Consider the following 21809-nt stretch of genomic DNA (forward strand, 5'->3'; position numbering starts at 1 on the left):
ACTGGGCTGTCAATATTCCTGGGTATACTCTCTTTCGTATAAGAGTCAAACGAAAGGGTGGTGGTGTCTGTCTGTATGTGAGAAGTGATCTTAAAGTGAATGTGAAAGAAGAAATTTCTGAGGGAACAAGCGATGAGGTTGAGGCATTATGGGTGGAGTTGAATGTGGGGTTGAATAACACACAATTATTTATTGAAGTCTGCTATAAGCCCCCCAGTGCTAAGGAAGAAACAAAAAATCAACTACTAGCACAGATAGAAAATGCAGCAAAAAAGTGGAAGTGTTTTAATCATGGGAGATTTCAACTACCCTGACATTGACTGGAGTAATGGCACTACAGGAACAGCAAAAGGGAGGAAATTTGTGAATTTAATACAAGATAATTTTATGGTACAAATTTTCCATTATTAATGGCGGCTCTCTGTGACTTGAACTGGGAGACAATATTGTCCTAAAAGATCACAGAACAGAAATGGGAATGTTTCAAATCTGTTCTACAACAGCAAACTGAAAAATGTATTTCAATGGGTAAGAGGCTAAAATTAAATTAAAATTAAAAATGTGGCTTACAGCTGATGTTAAAAAAGCCATAAGGAACAAGAAAAAGGCATTTCAAAAATATAAAAATGAAGGATCCCCTTCATCATTTGAAACCTATAAAGAATATAACAAAAAATGTAAAAAGGAGATAAAATGTGCAAAACTTCAAAATGAAAGACTGATTGCAAACGAAAGTAAGCCAAACCCCCCAAAATTTTTCAAATATATTAATAGCAAAAAGTTCAGATCTGAGCATGTAGGCCCCTTAAAGGATGTCGCTAGGTTGGTAACTGGGGATAAAGACAAGGCAGATTTACTAAACACTTTTTAGCTCGGTGTACACGAAGGAAAATGAGCTCAAGTCCAAATTCATAATAGCAATGTCACTGCCTTAAGTGAGTCACAATGGCTCAGAACTGGGAAAAATTAAGGTTGACAAAGCACCAGGACCTGATGGATTACATCCACGTGTCCTCAAAGAGCTGAGCTCAGTTATTTCAAAGCCATTATTTCTAATTTTTAGAGTCTTTACTGGCAAGGTACGGATGGATTGGTGTAAGGTCAATGTGGTTCCTATATTCAAAAAGGGAGCAAAGTCATTACCAGGTAACTACAGACCTGTTTGTTTAACGTTCATAGTTGGAAAGGTCTTGGAGAGTTTGATAAAGAGCCACATGAAGGAGTTTCTGCTAGAAAATAATATAATAAGTGATAGTCAGCATGGCTTCAAGAAAGACAGAAGTTGTCAAACAAATTTACTCTCTTTTGATGAGGAAGTAAGTAAACAGGTAGACAGGGGAATAGCAGTTGATATAGTGTACTTGGACTTTGCTATAGGTTTAGAAAAGTCAATCTGTAAATGGATAGAGAACTTGCCTAAAGATTGCATCCAGAGAGTTGTAATTAATGATTCATACTCTGAATGGTCTTAGGTTATTAGTGGTGTACCCCAGGGGTCAGTGTTGGGACCTTTACTGTTTAAAATCTTCATAAATGATAGAGAGGTTGGGATTTCTGTGTTTGACACCAAAATTATGTAATGGAATTAAGTCCATACAAGATGTCTATATTCTACAAGCAGACCTGGATGTACTGTTTGATTGGGCAGCCAAGTGGCAAATGACATTTAATATAGATAAATGTAAAGTTATGCACTTGGGAGCTAACAACATGCATGCTTCATACTGTCTAGGGGGAATACATTTGGGGAGTCAGAAATGGAAAAGGATCTGGGGGTTCTGGTAGATCATAGACTTAATACCAGCATGCAATGCCAAGCTGCAATATTGAAAGCTAGCAAAGTACTTTCTTGTATTAAAAGAATAGACTGCAGAGATGGAGACATAATCCTGCCCCTGTACAAAGCATTGGTCCACATCTGGAATATGCAGTCCAGTTTTGGTCACCAGTTCACAAAAAGGACATTGTGGAACTGGAGAGAGTGCAGAGAAGGGCAACTAAATTAATAAAAGGAATGGAGGAGCTCAGCTATGAGGAGAGATTAGCTGAACTGAATCTATTCTCCCTTGAGAAGAGAAGTTTAAGGGGGGATATGATCACCCTTTATAAATATAAAAACGGTCCATATAGAGAACTCTCTTCCCCATTATTCACTTTGAGATCATTACAAAGAACAAGAGGGCACTCTTTGCGTCTGGAGGTAAAGAAGTTTAAGCTCCAGATAAGGAAGGGATTCTTCACTGTAAGGTCTGTGAAAATGTGGAATCGGCTCCCTCAAGAAGTAGTTTCAGCAACTACTATAGATTGCTTTAAGAAAAAGGCTTTAAATTAAAAATAACAGTGACTGTTGATCCAGGGAACATCCGATTGCCTCATGGAATCAGGAAGGAATTTTTTTCCCGTTGAAGCAAATTGTACCAGGGTTTTTTTGCCTTCCTCTGGACAAACTATGTCTTATAGGGTTTTATATCTGGGATATGTTTATTTCCCTAGTGGTTGAACTTGATGGACTTATGTATTTTTTCAACCTAACCTACTATGTAACTATGTTCACTAATGTATGACAGATATCATCCCGATGCAGCCTCTCGCCTGGTGACATACTAATACAAAGGTATAGTGATGTACTGCCATCACTGTGGGAGACGTATTACCTCTAGAATTTTTTCTTGCATACTTGGAAAGTTACTGCACTTCTATTGTAAAGAGCTAACAGCTAGTCGCATCATTTAAAATGAAAAGAGATTGTGAGTGTGACTGTTATCAGTAATCACTCCCATTAATATGTCGCATGCTTCATCTTTTACCTTAACACCTTCCTTCATGCAGTAGATCTGTAGTGCACTAACACCATCAGAAAATGGATGGATCTGAAGATTAAATGGAGGAGACCTTCGCTCTCTCTCCTGTGAAAGAAATATAAGAAAGATGAGTAGCGAATTAGTATTGAATTTAGCAAAATGATTAATTACTCATGATTAATCTGTAGTTTAGTTAGCAATGATTTCATATATACCAACTAACCCCAAGCAAGTAATTCTTTATGGTATACAATACTGTGTTTGCATCTTGTTAACTCCAAAATGCTAACAATAATACTTTTTGATTGATTACTTTTCTGCATTTTACTTTTTCTGCATTTATCTTGAAACATTGTAGATGAAGACATGCTCTCCTCTTTTATTACTAATAAAGGCCTCCAAAACACCCACTGTGATTATGAACAGTTTTTGTAATGTTGACTAGGTCCCAGAAACTAAACTGAAAATTACAGATAAAAAAACAAATACATGGATATGAATGATTGTAAAATACTTTAATAATTAGTCTTACTTCTAATTCAAGATTACGGAATTCCAACAGCTCATTTTGATCTTTTGCATCTTGCAGCTCTTGTTGCAAGCGATTATTTTCAGACTCCAGTTTATCGTTCTGAAAAAAATAATTTTATTAACTGAAGCTTTAGTAAGAAGCAATTAAAACCAATATTGACCATTGACGAATTAAAGTTCTTAAGACATGTAGATATTAACCTCTGTTACAATGTAGATGTAAATTTAGGAGGTTTGTAACATACAGTATAGTCACCAATATCTGTTCTATATATATGTTTTCCTTCTTTTATATTCAGGCCATGAAAGGTGGAGGACACAGGATAACATACCATGAACAAAATTCAAAAGAGAAATGTTTTCTCAATGGGTTTTTGTCAAGGGCATCAATTTGAGAGTTTGCATTTAATCTTCTTCAAATTTACTTCTTGCTTTTAACCTGCTTTAAAGCAGGCTTTGCATTGCAATAGTCTGGATATGCAGAACCCATCTTAGTATAACAAAAGCCTGTGGACATATTTTGTCAGGTGTGCACCAGTTTTAACACAGTCCGGGAATAAATATGATTTTACCACTGGAAGTACCTACTTCCTGACAAGTTCTTTCTAGTGTTTTAGGTTGAACACATTCTCCTACAGAGATAACTGCTAGGCATTAGGAGGATCATTATGATATTTAACTATTTGTTTAAGTCCTATAGATTTCTGCAATTATTTCTCTCTCAAAATAATTAATAAACTATTGCTACTTTCAGAATTCCATAATTATTTTACTTTTAACATTTTTTTATCCTAATTTCATGCTTATACCAGAAGCACCCTGCATATAACTTTGACAAGTGCATAAAGAACAAACAGTAAAGAAAGATGATAAAAAGATTTACTATAGATACTTAAAAATAAACTGACTAAAATATAAATGGAGTGCCTACTTTTACATGATAAAAAAGAAAACACATTGACTTGAGTATAATCCTAGGGCACTAAATGTAACCATCACTGCTGAATAAAACGTTTATTTAAAAGTAAAAATGTTAAAATCAATGGGCCCAGCTTTACACCTTTTTTCCACCATAAATTAAAGCATTTAAGTTGGTTATAATGGGTCACTAGCAGTTGGAAGGCTATGTTAAGAGGGTGTCTATGTATTTTGTAGCAAAAAAAATATCTCCAGAATGACTTACAACATACAATGGGCATCATTATCATGACTGCATGCCTAAGGGTTACCTGTAAAAACTTATTTATTAAGACAATCCTGACTATACATGGAAAGATGAATAAAGGGACGTACAGTCATTTAGTTCTATTCTTGAGATAGAAGCCACAAGAACAAAACCTTTACAGAAAATGGACCTTGCACTGTATCTAAAAATACAGCTTGTCTGGTTGCTGTTCTGATCCTCTGCTTTTAATATAAAACCAGAATGAGTATGTAGCTATATTCTGCATGTTTGTTTCAGGTGCATCACTGATACTACATATGCTTAGTGTAGATCAAGAGTGGGTGCGGAAATTTCTACAATACAAAATAAATGTGGTTTTATTTTGACTTTATTATTAGGGCCTATACAAAGTGGCAACAAAAGGTGGACATGCTTTCTGGCTCCTCAGGTAAATGCACTATATATTGTCAAATAACATCATAAATTTATATTTACTACATCATTGTGCCAAGAAAAAAATACATTGACTCCAATCTCCTGTGTGTGTAGATGCTAATATGTCTATAAAAATTATCTGAGCTGGACTTTTTTTTGGATTAAAATAACATGATTACATCTGATAAAGAGCTTTTGCCTTATGGTAAGTGATAATGGTCTTTCCTTAGTTTAACAGCCTTTTGTGTTCCTGTAAAAGTCTATGGGAATTTAGGATCAGAAGGAGGTTAACTGTAGGGGAAATGCACCAGTCATTGGAATGATCTCAGAAGCATGACGGTTGATTAAATCGATTTTAAAGCATCGTCATTAACACCAGGACAAAGCCTGTTGACTCAGATCCTTACTGACCACAGCTCACTTCCAAATTGGTAAAAGCACAAACCTCTCGTGTTACTGCCATTTGGAAGTATTGAACAGTGTTTATTGGTTTAACAGTGTCTAGTGGCAGACCATTCTGTGAATGCATGGTTTTAAACAGAGGTAAAAAATATCTAGACCTATGGACATATACTACATTGAATGACATCTGTTTTCTTATTTACTAAAAAAAGGCAAATGCCTTTTTTTTTTAGAAAAAACCATTTCAGGTTTGCTGGATCATCCAGGCTCACTGAATAAAGTGTATCTTCTCCAGCCTTGGAGAGCTTTAATAAATCGGGCCCATTATGTGGGCTGATCACAGAATGCTATTGTCTGACAGGTGTTTTGAGCAGCTGCAAAGCAATAAAAAGTCCATCAACTATACCTATCCATACCACAATTTAGCAAAACTTGTACCTTTTCTACTAGCTCCTGGTTTCGTTTCATGAAAAGTTGCTTTTCTTCCACCCAGTGTGAATCCTGTGAACAACAACATAAATAACTTTGTCACATTAAACCTTATACTAAATACTGGATTTTATTAGGGAATTTTAATTGGTATAGATTTTAAATTGATTTACCGTACTAACCTGCCCCTTCTCAGCCAATTCCTTTTCCAAGTCTTCAATTTTGGCTTTGTAACGCAAAGCCTCTGTCTGCATTTGTTCCTGTATCTGTAAAATATTGTGAAAAAGACCTCATAATGCGTCATTCATCTTCACCTAATTAAATTGCTTGCTTTCTACAATCTGAGGCTTCCACACAGAAATATCAAAATTGCATTACTGGAAAGGTTATGCATTGAAACATATCATTTGTTCACATCTGATCTGTATTCTGTGAGTCCCACCCAGCAAGCTCTGATCGATTCCCATTGTACACTGTCCTTCCACTGCCTCTGATTAACAATGTGTACAGTAACCTAGATTCCCAAGATTGTGGTAAGAGCTCAGAATAAACTTTTACAGGTTACGCCTCCTCTAAAATATATTTTTATTAAAACTTTTATATTTTTACTACATAGCCTATTTTGTATCAGCCTCTACACTGAGCCAGCAGGATGCTGCACATAGCTTCCTGAAAACACAGCAATCTGCCTTATGGTCACTGCTCCAGATAATGCCTACATATGATATTGAGCCTTCATGCTTGATATACTGAAATCTAATTAATGCAATTTGCAGGTCAGAAAGAGTAAAGCTGAGGAGTGGGCCAGACAGAGCATACAAAACACAGACAATGGCTTCTTTCCTTCAATGTAGCCAAGGTCATCCTAAAAGTTTGAAGATGTAATATTGCGCTGTATGTAAATATGAATATGCATCCATGAAGAGTTTCTGCTGCTTCCTTTAATATATTATAATAAGGATTATATGCATTTGCTTGCATACTGTGTTTATGTTGCATTTTCTAATGGGCACTTTAAATGACAGATGATAAGAGAAATTAATTACATAATTCAATGCCAATAAATAAATCAAGGTTTACAGAAAATAACCTAATAACTTAAGTCAGTATTCAGGTTTTTTTGTGATATTGCAGCTTTATCAATGAGTGTTAATGACTTACAATGGTTCTTGATTGATATCACTTTCACAAAGTGTTCTCTTCAATTTAGTTACCTTGGCCTCCCGCTCTGCATCAATGATACTGCCAGTATGTTCTTGGAGTAAAGCATAAGCCCTCTGCAGTGCCTGGTACTCCTTGGTTAACTGTCGGAATCTCAACTCTGATTCCTCTGCTTGCAAACTCTTTAAAACAAAAAAAAAATTTTTTACTACAGCTTATTGTGTTAATTAACATGTCACCATGTTTCACATATACCTATATAAGTTATTTGTCTACTCAAATAACCTTTAGCTAAAGCAATATGATTACACTATATAGGAAGCATAGAAATGGGAAGGAAATTTTTCACTTGAAATAGTTTTTGCTTAATGGCATAAAGGTTAAATGTGAATAAAGCATTTTAAATCAAAAACTGGATGTTTTTCTCTTTCATGTTAACTGCATGTTAAAACAGTTGTGGTAATATAGGACAATTGTACAGATGTGGCAGAGGCTAGAAGTGATAAATGAGCGAACTGAAGGGTTATTATTCATAAGCTTTGTTATGCTAGGCTTTAGGGAAAAATCAGATTGCTAAAATTATGTATATGATAACTATTAGGCACAATTACTAAGTGGGAAATGCATGAACATAATGGAATCCATATTTAAAGCAGTGAATCTGTCATTTAGCACACATTTTCTGGTGGATAATCTTCCAGGTTCAAGTGTAACAATGGCAGTGATTGATTGATTCTCTGATAGGGAATGTCGGCTGAATGTCAGTTTCACCACTTTATAAACACATGCCTATTTGTTTAGTTTTTTTTAGAGTATAGATCATTGGAAGAAGTACAGAGCAGAAAAGAGGGACGGAGAGAATTGGTTTAAAAAGGTCCCCCATATGAAGGGCAATGTTGAGATAAATGTTGGAAGCTAGGCTGTTCTCATATTGGCAGATGTGACAGATCCTGTAGTGCTCATGGAGTAAAAGTCTGGTTTAGGATATCTGTATATGGGGTTAGTCGTGATGAAGTTTCAAAGTAATGGTCAACTGAACAAAACATGACAGCCAAACAGCATCATATACCAGAGTTATGTATTACTCCAAAGGAAGTTAAAAACATTATTTAAAATCCAATAAAATAAAAATAAAAACACACACACACACAGAAAATTTGTGTTTAGAGAACAATTTAACATCATCAATGGTAATACAAATGTAAAATCCACATATCAGTGTTAAGTATCTGAAATCCCTTTAAGGTACCTCATCCAAGTCATCATCAGGCGTGGCTGGTGTTCTGTCTGTTCGATAAGAAGCAACCGAGGAAGTTTCTGAATCCATTGAATCATCATCATAACCAAACACAGTGTCCACTAGGTGCCGCTGTAACAAAATACAGTCAAACATTCAGCAATATTGTACAGAAATCTAAGAACATTACATCTTTTGTTGGGCTTATTTTTTTTTATTAAAAAAAAAAAGTTTGAATAGCTTTTTTCATAGTTGGTAGATAGTGTGACACAATGTATGTGTTTTATTACTGGTTGGGGAGGTTTTTTGCCTTCTTTTATTAATTCACAGATGGACAATATCATTCCAATTATTCCACGCAGCTGCCAACAGAGATGCTAAAGGTTCTGACAATTTCAGTTCAAATCCATTTCAACTTTTAATGTCTTTAAGATTTTCCAGGTCATCAGCAATGGCAACCTTTTTATTGCTTTATTTTGTGTATTTTGTGCTATGTTAGTCCATGTATTTTAAATGGGATGTCAATGTAACAGAATGGACAACAAAACATTCATACAGCATTTTCTTTCTGACGCACTGCATCCTAAAACATAGTAGTGTGTTAGCTTTATGTGTTGTGGTTCACCGCAATACAAGTGTATCTGACTTGTTTTGCCTTAATGTGCTGAGGGAGCCATTCAAAAAAACACACTTACCAAATTGCAAAAGTATATTTTATTATTTTTATCAAACATATAACATATAAAATATGCAACTCCTCTGCTCCTAAAATTATTGTATTGTCTACCTTCTTTTAGGTAATTTTCTAAGACTGTACATATATATGCATAAGACTGAATTTAAAATATGTACATTGAGTGATCCAGCCAACTGGACTATATTTCTTCAAAGACATTTGCTAGCAAATGTTTTGAATCCTGCACCAGATCCTTTATGGGTTTACTGGATCACCCAGATTCACTAATGAAAGTGTATCCTCTCCAGCCATAAAGAACTAAAAAAATCAGGCCCAATGTTACCTTAACAAGGGTGTGGACCAATTAAGGATTCTGTGTTCAACCAATTACAGGGAAAGCTTTTGTGGATGAAGCCATTCAGTTCAATAAGCCTTTTCAGCCATAACTGTGATGATCACTTGTGTGTGTCAGAAAAAAAGATGCAGAATTCTTCACTGTAACACATATACTTGGAATCTAAGGCACATACCTTTATAGGCTTTGAGCTTCTTTTATGCTTCTTCCGTCTAATGAGCTTTTCTCTATCCTAAAAGAAGAATAAAAAATAAATTTGGCCCCATTAGTAGCACATACTTACCCAAGTAGGAGTTATTGATGGGTATAAATGAAAATATTTGGTCACTGATTTTTCTCCCATATGTTAGAGCTGGTGCTGGAACTCAGCATTATTGTATACCATGGGAGAGATTCCACTGTTATCAGGGGGATACATAGGGCCTTTTTTTGCTATCAGAGACTGAAAAAGCAGCAAAGGTGTGAAGGGTAGATGAAAATATACACATGGTGGAGCCAATGTTAAAATGAACCTGTTGAATTGTCATAAATTAGCAAAGCACAGGCATGCTATAAAATAATCCAACAATCATACACTGGATTTTTTTTTTTTTACCTTACATTATCTGGTATCAGATGTATATTACAGGAATGAATTAAATTACCTGCTTCAGAACTTATTTACATGTATATAACAATAAATCATAAACTGGTTTAAGGATAATCCTGATTATTGTCAAACTACAATGCCTAATAGAATAAAAGACAAGCAAAGGATCCCATAGATTCCCATGTCTCCATCCCAAGTTTTAACTACTTGTGGGTTTTAGGAAAAAAAAAACAGCCTGGGGGCATAACACCCCTTTCATTAACCTTACATGAACTTTTGTCCTTGAACATCAAATTAAAAAAAATGTGATGTAAATCTAATGTAAAATAGGTGCAAATCACCCTACAGTTAGATAGAAGCACTGTGTGAATATTGCCAGTGGCTGCATGTGCATGACCTGCTAATTTAAACATAAATCAAAAATTAATATGCAAAAAAAAGATAAAAAAAGAAAATCAACCACAGGGGAATCCTTCCACTGCATAACTTAACAGTAATGTTTTATTAATTATTAGCCTAATAAATCAATAATACAAAACATCAGATTATTTTTGCCTGCTTTGGGGTCCAGAATGAACAAGTCTGAAGCACTTTTATTACAGCTATATTAAAAGCAGATTGGATGGATTGGAAAATTTTGGAAATGGTCAGACACATTTTTGCTTTAAGGCACCCATATTATATGATACGCCCCAACGGGGGATGCACGTTCCTGATAAAAATAAAGGATCTTGTATTAGAAAAGTTTTCACACTTGTTAGGGTTTACATACAGTTTATGGTCACTGTTGCAATGTTCTTCTGCAGCCTAATGTATATTTTTCCTTTGAAAAATTACAATAAATTTGTCTTTTAATTGTGAATATGAAAAAACAACATTTTACTCTTTTTATATAGGCATGCACCATATTTTCCAGGGTTATGAAAATCAAGTAAAACATATGCAACAAAAATACAACTGAGTACAATCCTACCCTTGTTAAATCATCAATAATGTTCTGTTGTTCAACCACTTGTAACTTCAAGAACTCAATTTCTTGCTCTTCTCCAGCTTGGTCAAGGTCATTTAAGGATCTTAACTTCTTCAGTGGAGGATGAGATGTGATTTTCTCTTTCTGAAGTAGGAAAGGTACACATAATTTTTTACATTTTTGTACAGCTTTTATTCTAAATGTTGCATAGATATAGACTACTGGATGTTTGTATGCATGTTACCATGTAATGAACATCCCAATAATTTTTAATGGGTTCACCTAGCATTTCAACACAATAAACAATGTACCTGATGCTTCAACTCACTTCAATGTACGTATCTGAATAGACAAGCCTTGTGGTTCACTGGAAGAATACGGGCTGTGTTTGTTTCCTTGAAATATTCTGGCTCAATGTGAGTCAATGCACCAAAACATGTGAATCACTATACAAAGAACAATGTGAAAAGGGCCTAATAAATATCCCAATTTTTTGTATATAGTAGTGAAAGACTAGTATCCCTGTCACGAATTTATTGTGTACCCATCGGGTACATTACCAATTGTGCTGTACCATTTATTTTTGGGACCATTGTCACCAAGACATAGTTAGCGAAATGAAAAGTTTTAGAAATGTCACCTTAATAGGAGGTGAAGTCTGAGGCATTGAATATATTCCTATCTATGGGATTGCGGGAAGATCATACTCTTTTAGATGGACCCCAGAGGGAATGCGGTACCTTGGAATTTATTTGTCAAAGGACATGTCCTGTATTTTCCAGTCCAAACTGTCTCCTCTTTTCACATGGGTTAAGGTTGACATACATATATGGAAACTGCTCACCCTGTCACTGTTTGGATGGATACAGATTATTAAGATGAATATATTGCCACGTTTCCTGTACCTGTTCCAGACCTTACCAATCTGGATAGCTAAATCCTTTTTCAATAGGGTACATACTTCCATCTATCAATTCATTTGGAGAAGTCAGAGATCAAGACATAATCGTAATCTGCTTTTTAGGTCCAAGACAGCAGGAGGACTAGGAGTCCAGAACTTCCACAAATACTACAAGCCATTCCACCTTGTAAGGGTTCTGGATTGGGCCAGAAACTCATCCACCAAACAATGGGTTAAGCTGGAGCAGCTGGACTGGGGGCAGAGTCTGCAGGTTATTCCCCATGGGTTGATAGTACCCTGGTACATCCCTTAAAAACCATCGTCTAGTAGGTCCCACCTTGAGAGTATGCCAAAATGCATTCCAGTATCCCCATATTGGACCCTCTTCCTCTCCACTCTACCCTATACTAAATAACCCGGCGTTCGGACCGGGGGGAGGACACTTTTTTTGAGCACCTAAACCGACTAGGGATAAATAGGGCCTCTGACTTCCTGATTCGAATGACCTGGTTTCAGATACATGAACTGGCAAATATGGGTACCCTGAGGCCACTGAGCCTATGGAGAGAGAGGCAGGTGGCACATTTTGTACATAGTGGAGACTTTGCAAAATTTCTTATGCCCTTTGAAACTCTTTATGTGGGAGTAGGCCCAGATAGACATGCTATGTCAGCCATCTATGCCCTCTTCCACTCCCCACCTAAAGACTTTTTACCTACTTATCTAACACTGGGAGGATGATTTGAATATCACACTAGATGCCGAGCAATGACAAAGGATAATCTGGTTGTTCCATCACACGTCAGTTTGTAGCAGATTTCAGGAACTCAACTATAAGATACTTACCAGATGGTATTGTACATCCTCCCTCCATCGGATCTACCCCTCTGTCTTAGATCACTGTTGGCAGTCCAATGATGGAGAGGGCTCATTTCTACATATATTTTAGTCCTGCCCAGCCATACGCCCATTCTGGATGTGGGTTAGGGAGATACACAGTGCCAGAAGACCTGGTGTTCTTTCCTTTTCAACATAGCTCCCTTACATTTAGATTTAATAATACCTCAGTACTCAGACATTTGCTGAATGCTGCCAACCATAAGCTCCTGTCCTCCCATAGCCCAGGGGTTTTGCATTATTATTGAAAAAAATGCTGATGGAAGATCTTACTGCAGGCCTCCATGATAGAAGTTTGAAAAGTTTGAAACCATGTGGTACTATTGGAAATCCAACTATACATGCTATTAAGAACACATATATCGCCTGAGTATATACCCTAAGTATGGGCGATATATGTGTTCCTAACAGGCAAAACCCAATGTGCTTGTTGTAAATTTCAGTAATGTACGTTCTCAAATATGCATGTACACCATGGTTTGACCTTATGGATTTGGTATTATTCTATGTTTACTACACTGTAGAAAATGTGCACCAGTTGGATTGCTTTGTATCATAAAAACTGTGCTTGCTGTATATTGGTCATGTATCCCTTGAAGGTATCCTGTTACCCTTGTTTTGTTTTTTTATAATTAATGCAAAATTAAAAAATGTATTAAAAAGAATAGGAGGTGAAGGTAAATCTTCCACTAGGGACACATGTTAATGCCTTCTAACCCTTTATAGTACTTGTCTACCAGTTCAACACCATAGACGTTTGTGGGGCTATAATGTGCAGGTAGAGTCAGGACAGAAGACTTGCAGCCAGTAGATGTAAACAATTGGTGGAGTGGCACTCATTAGATCTTGGTAACTGTTAATCTACTGTGTGTGTGTGTTGTGTGTGTGTGTGTGTGTGTGTGTGGGGGGGGTCATTAGGTCAGGGCAATTGGGAGGATAATTCACATTGCTCAAAAGATGGAGATGCCACTGCTTACTTTTCAAGAAAGCTGCCTGCATTTATTTACTCTGCCATAGCTGACATGGACAATCACATAATTAACAACATTTCTGATTAGTTCCCAGTGGTTAATGCAGATCCGAACTATCAGTGTCACTATCTCTGCAAATGTTCAAAGCTAGCTAAAAAATATGGGAACATATATACATACAGATTTTAGACTAAAAGTGGTTAAAGCTTCCTCCAGCCATATACTTTTCTAAGGTTGGATAGCATAAGGAAGGATATACACCCCAGTAAAAGTTTACCTAGCTGTTTTGATGATATTTCTATGCTATTGTTGCAGTGACTACACAAGAACTAAAGGGACATCTTCTCAATGACAAAACAGTTTAACCTAATGATAATGTTTATCCAAAAGTTCAAAAATTAGGAGAGACAAGAAATGTAAAAAAAGAAGTGGACAGCTGGGGTTTTTGAGGCAAAGTTGTATTTGGTGAATTATAATAAACAGCATATAGCACATGTTTTAGATTTTTAGAGTACATATAGTTTTTAGGTCCATCCCCAGTGTGTTAATCTGGGATGTTGGACCTACATACTAGAAATTATTATCCCTGGCTTAATCGGAAATGTAACAAAAAGCGGTATCGACTCATAACCCGACGCAGTTTGCCAATATTCTTCCTCAGAATATGCGAGCCGTGATTTAAAAATTGATATACAATTGATAAATAAAATACTTTAAACTATTGTCATACATAACTGCCCTTGTTATCATGACATTTTCAGCCTAATTACATTGTATTGTTATGGTGGGTTGCCTAAATCACAAAGTCTGAGCTAAAACTCTTGAGAAGTTCATGCTCATGTTGTCATGTGCAGGCGTGTGTGGGAAAGTTGAAACCGCTGGTTCCACACAGAGAGTAAAGAGATTTAGTAGTAAAATAGAAAGATATTTAAAAATGTCTTGTCTTTTTCCGACCATTTATTTGTCAAATTACTTTGTATATTAGTTGAATTGGGCTTAAGGATATTTTTAGACTGGCATTGAGGCTGCAGTGTGGTTACTGAATGCTCACATCCCTGAACTACTTCCTTGGGTGAGATGCTGCTTACCCATGGCAGCCTAATGAGAGAAAAAGGTGGTGACAGTGAACAGTTTAGTACTGCCCACTGTGAAATGTGCAAACGCTGGTAATGAACCCAGTGGTCGAGTGGCTTACAAGATGCCACCCGCCATCAGCCGCAAAGGAACTGCCTCATTCGGCTGTGGGTGTAATCATAACCTACAAAGAGAAGGTCAAGAATGGGCATGTATAAAAATCCAGCATGTCTGTATTTCAAAACACATTTATACTTTATACTTACCATTTCTGCATTTTCTTTTGAAAGCACTTTAAGCTTCTCTTCCATTCGTTGTAGGGATTGCATTAGTTCATCATTTCTTTTAGTGAGGCACTTGTTCTTTTCCAGCAGAGGTTTGCATTGTTTTTCTGCTTCTCTGACTCTCCGCAGCTGAAAATATATATATTGCAACATGATATATAAAAAGATCTTTTATGAAAAAACCTAGATTCTATTTCAGTTTAAAGTAAAACAAGAATCAGTGAAAATACCCACTCCTTATATTTTTTAGGATTCCCTTGCAAAGCAGAAACAGGTAATACTCTTGGTCCTGACTCACTGACAAAGGTTTTTGTCTGAGCTCACCATGACTTTACATCAATGCACATCCACACTGTGTATACTAGGGAGTGGTCTCTCGGGATCACTTTTTTTAAATGGTCAGTCCACTTAAAAGTGGTATTTTAGTATAAGTAAAGTCAACAGGACTTCCTCATCCACTGACTTCTATATTTTGGGGCTCAAGTGTTGAGATCCTTGTGCCATTTTTTCTGTTTACAAATCTTTCTGTTGCATTTTTCGTGGTATATAAAGAAACAAAAAGGTAAAACTAATAAAGAATTGACATAGTAAATTTGCTTAATTGAGATGGGTAAAAGTGCTTGAAGGGTAACTTAAGATGTATATACTAAGTAGACATGGATAACTGTACTGAGCAGTGTACTATGTACAAAGTGTTAAGTATATGTAAATGGTTATATTTGCTGCTTCTAGGTGCCAAACTGAGATTCTGCAGAACCAAGGTATGGTGTTACAAGAGGATACAAGACTTAAAAAGGATATTAAAGGTGGTGAAATTAGTGGCTCAATAAATAAAACTACATATAGTAAGAAAGAAACTCTGCTTTATAGAAATTGGTTTATCCATGAAATACTATAAAGACTTTAGAACACACATCCATAATTTTTTCTCCTACCTGACCTGAGACAACCTAATACATAACACCAATGGTCACAGAGCTATAAAAAATTTCAGTATATTATTGCTGACTGAAAGCAGAACTATACTCACATAACCTCCAGCAAACCAATTTTACTGATGAAACTTTCTATTTTCTTGCTTGTCTTGCCTGCCAGTGAAGTTCAACTAATACAGCTTCCTGAGATGGCGTGGCAACAATGCACCACTGCTCCTGAATTTAGAACAGGGTTGCTAGTTTTAAGATGATTTTTCCTTATACTACAATGGAATAAAAAAAGGCTGAAAGGGCCATAGCTATTGGCATTAGCACTGCTGTGTCATACAAGCCTGCAGCTTGTCTATCGGCATCTACACTCAGCCCGAGTGCTTTATAAATTTACACATTACCTCTGTTGTGAGTGAATCCTCCCACAGTGAAATACTGTGTCTGGGAAGAGAAGCATATGAGACACAAGTAGAAGGGAATTTGTTTCAATCAGGGAAGGTACAGGGAGTTTTTTTGTTTCCTTTATAAGTTTTTTGCATCCTATAGTAACTGGATTTTGTAATTGTTTAGATTATTTTCCAGGAACTTTCAGTTGTACTTTAAAAAACTGTTTCAGGATTCAAGAATTCAACCAATGCAGAGGGGTTTTGGCCTTACAAAATGCTTGTGTGTAACATAATATTACATTTAAATGCAAACATTATCATAGGATACAGTATACAGCCCTATTTGCTGGGGGGTGTTCAAAAAAAGCATATTAGGCTGGCAAAACTTATGGATATAGTAGACATGGATTTCAAGATACTAGAACTTACAGGCTTTTTGTTTAATAATAGCAACCAACCTTTAATTGCACTGGGGAATGCATTTTTTGTTAAGTTAGATCTTACACTTGTTCTTTACTATTTTTTGGGTGGTGAATCCGGAAATGACCCCAGTTTTTTGCTATCACATCCAGTTTTTATGATATGGGGTACCCTCCAGCTTTGTCAAAAAACATATACATTTTACATACATCGAAAAAATAATGAAATAATAACTTGAATGTACTGTTTATTTGCATTTCTTTTGTTCATACAAAGGATATACATACATCCCATCTACCCTGATACTGTCCTTCCATGACCTTCAAATCTTGGTAAAATTGTTCACCTTGCTCATCACTGACTGCACCAAGGTTTTACAGGAAGTTAGAAAGATGGCTATGCAGAAAATGCACTTTGATGCTCATAATGCAACCAAGCATTTTGTAGCCCTCCAAGAGTTTCTGGATTTCTGGATGTACACAATTTTTTGTACATATTTGCTCGTGTGTTTCTAAGAAAGTCCTTGACAATGGTGTTGAATGATAACCAAGCATTCTTATCGACTTCTGACATTGTCCTGATGAAATGTTCATCTTTGATGAGCTGAAGAATCTGTGGACCATCAAACACACTGGCCTTTTTTTTTCTGCTTTTTTTCTGCTAACTGCTTCATCAGACCCAGTTTCATGTGCAGAGGTGGGAATATAATATTCTTTCTATCAACAAGTGGCTCATGTACAGGAACAGCAAAAGGGAGGAAATTTGTGAATTTAATATAAGATAATTTTATGGTACATTTTATAGAAGCCCCAACTAGAAATGATACTCTGCTGGACCTAGTTCTTTCTAACAATGAAGATTATACCAAATGTGCATATAAAAGATAATCTGGGTAGCAGTGACCATAATATGATTTCATTTAATGTAAGTTGTAAACAGGAAGAAAAAACAGGAAAGATAAAAACATTTAATTTTAAGAGAGCAAAGTTTCCATCATTAAGGGCGGCTCTCTGTGACTTCGACTGGGAGACAATATTGTCCTCAAAGAACACAGAACAGAAATGGGAATGTTTGAAGTCTGTTCTACAAAAGCACACTGACAAATATATTCCAATGGGTAATACATTTAGGAGGCTAAAATTAAAACCTATGTGTCTCACAGCTGATGTTAAAAAAGCCATAAGGAACAAGAAAAGGGCATTCCAAAAATTTAAAAAGGAAGGATCACCTTCATTGTTTGAAAACTATAAAGAATATAACAAAAGATGAAAAATGGAGATAAAATGTGCAAAACTTCAAAATGAAAGAGAGATTGCAAAGGAAAGTATGGTAAACCCCAAAAAGCAAAAAAAAAAAGTTAAGATCTGAACATGAAGGTTCCTTAAAGGATGTCGCTAGGTCCAAACTCATCTCAGCAAAAGTTGTCAAACAAATTTACTCTCTTTTTATGAGGAAGTAAGTAAACAGGTAGACAGTCGAATAGCAGTTGATATAGTGTACTTGGACTTTGCTAAAGCATTCGACACTGCACCCCACAGATGGTTCATTTTCAAGTTAGAGTCATTAGGTTTAGAAAAGTCAAACAGTAAATGGATAGAGAACTGGCTTAAAGACCGCATTCAAAGAGTTGTAATTAATTTATACTCTGAATAGTCTAAGGGTATTAGTGGTGTACCCCAGGGTTCAGTGTTGGGACCTTTACTGTTTAAAATCTTTATAAATGATATAGAGTTTGGAATCAAAAGTACCATTTCTGTGTTTGCAGATGACACCAAACTATGTAATGGAATTAGGTCCATACAGGATGTCTATAATCTACAAGCAGACCTGGATGTAGCCAAGTGGCAAATTACATTTAATATAAATAAATGTAAAGTTATGCACTTGGGGGCTAACAACATGCATTCTTCATACTGTCTACGGGGAATACATTTGGGGGAGTCAGAAATGGAAATCTGGGGGTTCTGGTAGATCATTCTGAACTGCTCTTTCATCAAACCATCTCTGACTAAATCATCATATTCTACTCCTGGAGCTCACCAAGCCTAGAAGCCTTACTTTACCCGTTATTACAGGACTCGCTCTCATAAACTTCAGTTTGCCCCATTGTTTACTGTACGCATATGGTTCGCAGTTATCTGTTAAAATGTATTATTCACCCTGCACTCTCTTTTCTGGCACTACTCTATGTGCTCCCCAGCCCGATAACTTATTGCCCCTGATTCATCAAGCAAAATTGGATTATCGCTCGCGCATTCGAATTAGCGATCCGGAATCGTACGCGGTCGCGCTATTCAGCAACTGAAAAAGCTCGCGCACGGAGCCACGCTTATCCGACAGCTTTTTACTGGCGATCTTGCATTAAAAGTCACTGTTCCCCTAAAAAATCATTCTTTCTAATGGCACACACATTACCCATGAGGCGAGTGTACGCGCATACTCGAGTCCGGACCGCGGTAATCCGCGATCGATGGCCGCGCGTACGTTCGCGCTTCCAGCGAGCGCGGATTTCATTGATGTATCAGGGGCATTGTCTCGCTGCTCCTCCACTCTACTGATTTCTCTCTTTTTGCTCCTGCACCTTTATTCTCTACTCATACTTTCTGGTGACATCTTACCCAACCCTGGTCCCCCACACAGCCTCTCTCTTCCATACACTCTCAGCAAGACACTTCCTTCTCCTAACCTCATCCTCATTCACCCTACCCATAAGTTCTTACCCCCTCTCTCTGGCAGTCTATGGGATGCCAGATTGGTTGTCAATAAATTATCCTCCATACACATCCTTCTCCTTTCTAAATCACTCAACTTCCTGGCTCTCACTGAAACTTGGCTTTCCTCCTCGGACTCTGCCTCTGCTGCTGCTGTCTCCTATAGAGGCCTGAACTTCACACACACCCCTAGACCTGGTAACAGAGTAGGGGGTGGTGTGGGTCTCATTCTCTCACCTAACTGTACATACAGAGTCCTTCATACCCCGCCCTTTCTCATTTTCACCACTTTTGAAGTCCACTCTGTCTGTCTCTTCAGCCCCTTAACCTTCATTGTTGCTGTTGTTCTCCGACCCCCCCACCCAGTATCACAATTTTTGGATAAATTTGCCTCTTGACTCCCACACATTCTTTCCCATGACCTGCCCACCCAGTTAAACCACTCTCTTTGCTTCGCTCTGGATAAAGTTGCCCCTGCCAACTTCCGCTACCCTCCCCCTGCCAACCCCTGTCCCTGGCACAACAATCACATGCAGCTGAGCGCAAGTGGAGAAAATCTGGCCCCGGCCCTGAATTCATGGACTACAAAGCCAAGCTACAAAGCTTTAACACTGAACTCACTGTCACCAAGCAAAATTATTTCTTCGCTGTCATTTCCTCCCAAGCTTCCAACCCACGCAACCTCTTGTCAACAACTGACTCCCTACTAAACCCCACATCTGCTCCCGCCACAACAACCTTCTCTTCTCAAGACATTGCCACCTACTTTAGAGATAAATAGACAAAATCAGACATGATGTCTCTGCTCACCGAGCCACTCCAACCATATCCACCATTTCCACCTGTAAATCATCACTGGCCTCCCTCAGCCCTGTTACTGTATCTAGTACCTGTCCGCTTCACCCAATTCCCTCTGATCTACTCCGTGCCTATTCCTCCACCCTGGCCCCTGCCCTAACCAAACTATTCAACCTCTCCCTTTCTAACTTTCAAACATGCCAAAATTCTCCGTATCCTGAAGAAACCCTTACTGGACCCCTCCCTACCCTCTAACTACCATCCTATCTCCCTCCTCCCACGTCTCCAAACTTCTTGAAAGCTTTGTCTACATATGTCCACAAAAGACTCACCGATTTCCTGAGCACCAACTCTCTCCTTGACCCCTTCCAGTATGGTTTTCCAGCTGCCCATTCCACTGAAACAGCCCTTACCTCATCAGAGCTAAGTCTCAAGGCAACTTTTCCCTCTTTCTTCTCCTTGATCTTTCCTCCGCTTTTGACACTGTTGATCACCCCCTTCTAATACAAATCATGCACTTCATTGGTATCAGTGACACTGCTATCTCTTGGTTTGCTTCCAGGCTGTCTGACCGCTCCTTTAAAGTTTCTTTCAACGGTAACTCCTCCTCACCCACTCTCCTCCCTGTTGGTGTTCCCCCAAGGAGACCGGGGACCTTGGACCAGTTCTCTTTTCTCAGTACACCTCCTCTCTAGGTGGTCTCATATCCTTCTTTGGCTTACAGTACCATCTGTATGCTGATGATACTCAAATCTATCTGTCCACCCCTGACTTGTCTCCTTCAGTCCTGGATAAGGTCTCATGCTACCTGTCAGCCATATCATCATGGATGTCTGACAGATATCTGAAACTAAACCTGGATAAAATAGAATTCATCATCATCCCCTCCTCAAATTCGAAATCTCCCCGACATATTTTTAATTGTTAACAACACTGTTATTCGGCCCTACCCTCAGACACATTGTCATGGCGTCAACTTTGACTCTGCCCTCTCATTTACTCCCCATATTCAGAACATTTCCAGGTCCTGTCTATTTCATATATGCAACATCTCCAAAATCCGCCCCTACCTGCCCCCAGAGACCACAAAACTCCTTGTACATGCTCTTATCATCTCTCGTCTGGACTACTGTAACCTACTCCTCTCTGGTATTCCAGTAATCTGACTCTATCCTCTACAATCTATTATGAAAGCTGCAGCCAAACTCATCCATCCTTCCCACCGTTTCTCTTTCGCTGCATCTCTTTGCAGTTCTCTGCACTGGCTTCCATTTCACCTTAGAATCAAATTCAAGCTCCTGTGCTTTGCCTTCAAATCCCTACACAGTTCTTGTCCCACTTACATTTCTGACCTGGTAAAAAAATACTCCCCCAGCTGCTCTCTCCGCTACCCCAATGACATTCAACTGGCTTCCTCACTCATAAGCTCATCACATTCTTGGCTACAAGACTTTTCTAGAGCTGCCCCAATTCTCTGGAACACTCTTCCCCGTCCTTTTCGGCTTGCTCCTTTTTGCTCATTTAAAAGAGCACCGAAAACCCATTTTTTCAAACTTGCCTACCCATCTTCTTTACTTTGAAACCGTCACTATTTCATACCACTGCATAACTCCCATCCTTCTGTGTGTGAAATTTCCCCACCTACTAGATTGTAAGCTCTTCGGGCAGGGTCCTCTCCTCCAGTGTAACT

The 21809-nt window shown here is 37.7% G+C and overlaps 1 protein-coding gene across 2 annotated transcripts in view; it reads right to left on the reverse strand.

Moving 5' to 3' along the window:
• JAKMIP2 (janus kinase and microtubule interacting protein 2) overlaps nucleotides 1-21809 on the reverse strand; it is an 83668-nt gene that overhangs the window by 13936 nt on the left and 47923 nt on the right. The window contains exons 7-15 of one of the 2 annotated variants that reach the window (XM_072400932.1): nucleotides 14861-15007; nucleotides 10755-10895; nucleotides 9368-9424; nucleotides 8174-8293; nucleotides 6978-7106; nucleotides 5937-6029; nucleotides 5773-5835; nucleotides 3334-3432; nucleotides 2808-2906 (exon numbers count right to left, since the gene is read on the reverse strand). In XM_072400932.1, coding sequence (XP_072257033.1) covers nucleotides 2808-2906; nucleotides 3334-3432; nucleotides 5773-5835; nucleotides 5937-6029; nucleotides 6978-7106; nucleotides 8174-8293; nucleotides 9368-9424; nucleotides 10755-10895; nucleotides 14861-15007 — 948 coding nt within the window. The remainder of the gene's footprint in view (nucleotides 1-2807; nucleotides 2907-3333; nucleotides 3433-5772; nucleotides 5836-5936; nucleotides 6030-6977; nucleotides 7107-8173; nucleotides 8294-9367; nucleotides 9425-10754; nucleotides 10896-14860; nucleotides 15008-21809) is intronic. The other variant, XM_072400933.1, reaches the window with a different exon arrangement.

Source organism: Pyxicephalus adspersus, chromosome 2 (genome assembly GCF_032062135.1).
Source record: "Pyxicephalus adspersus chromosome 2, UCB_Pads_2.0, whole genome shotgun sequence".
Taxonomy (NCBI): domain Eukaryota; kingdom Metazoa; phylum Chordata; class Amphibia; order Anura; family Pyxicephalidae; genus Pyxicephalus; species Pyxicephalus adspersus.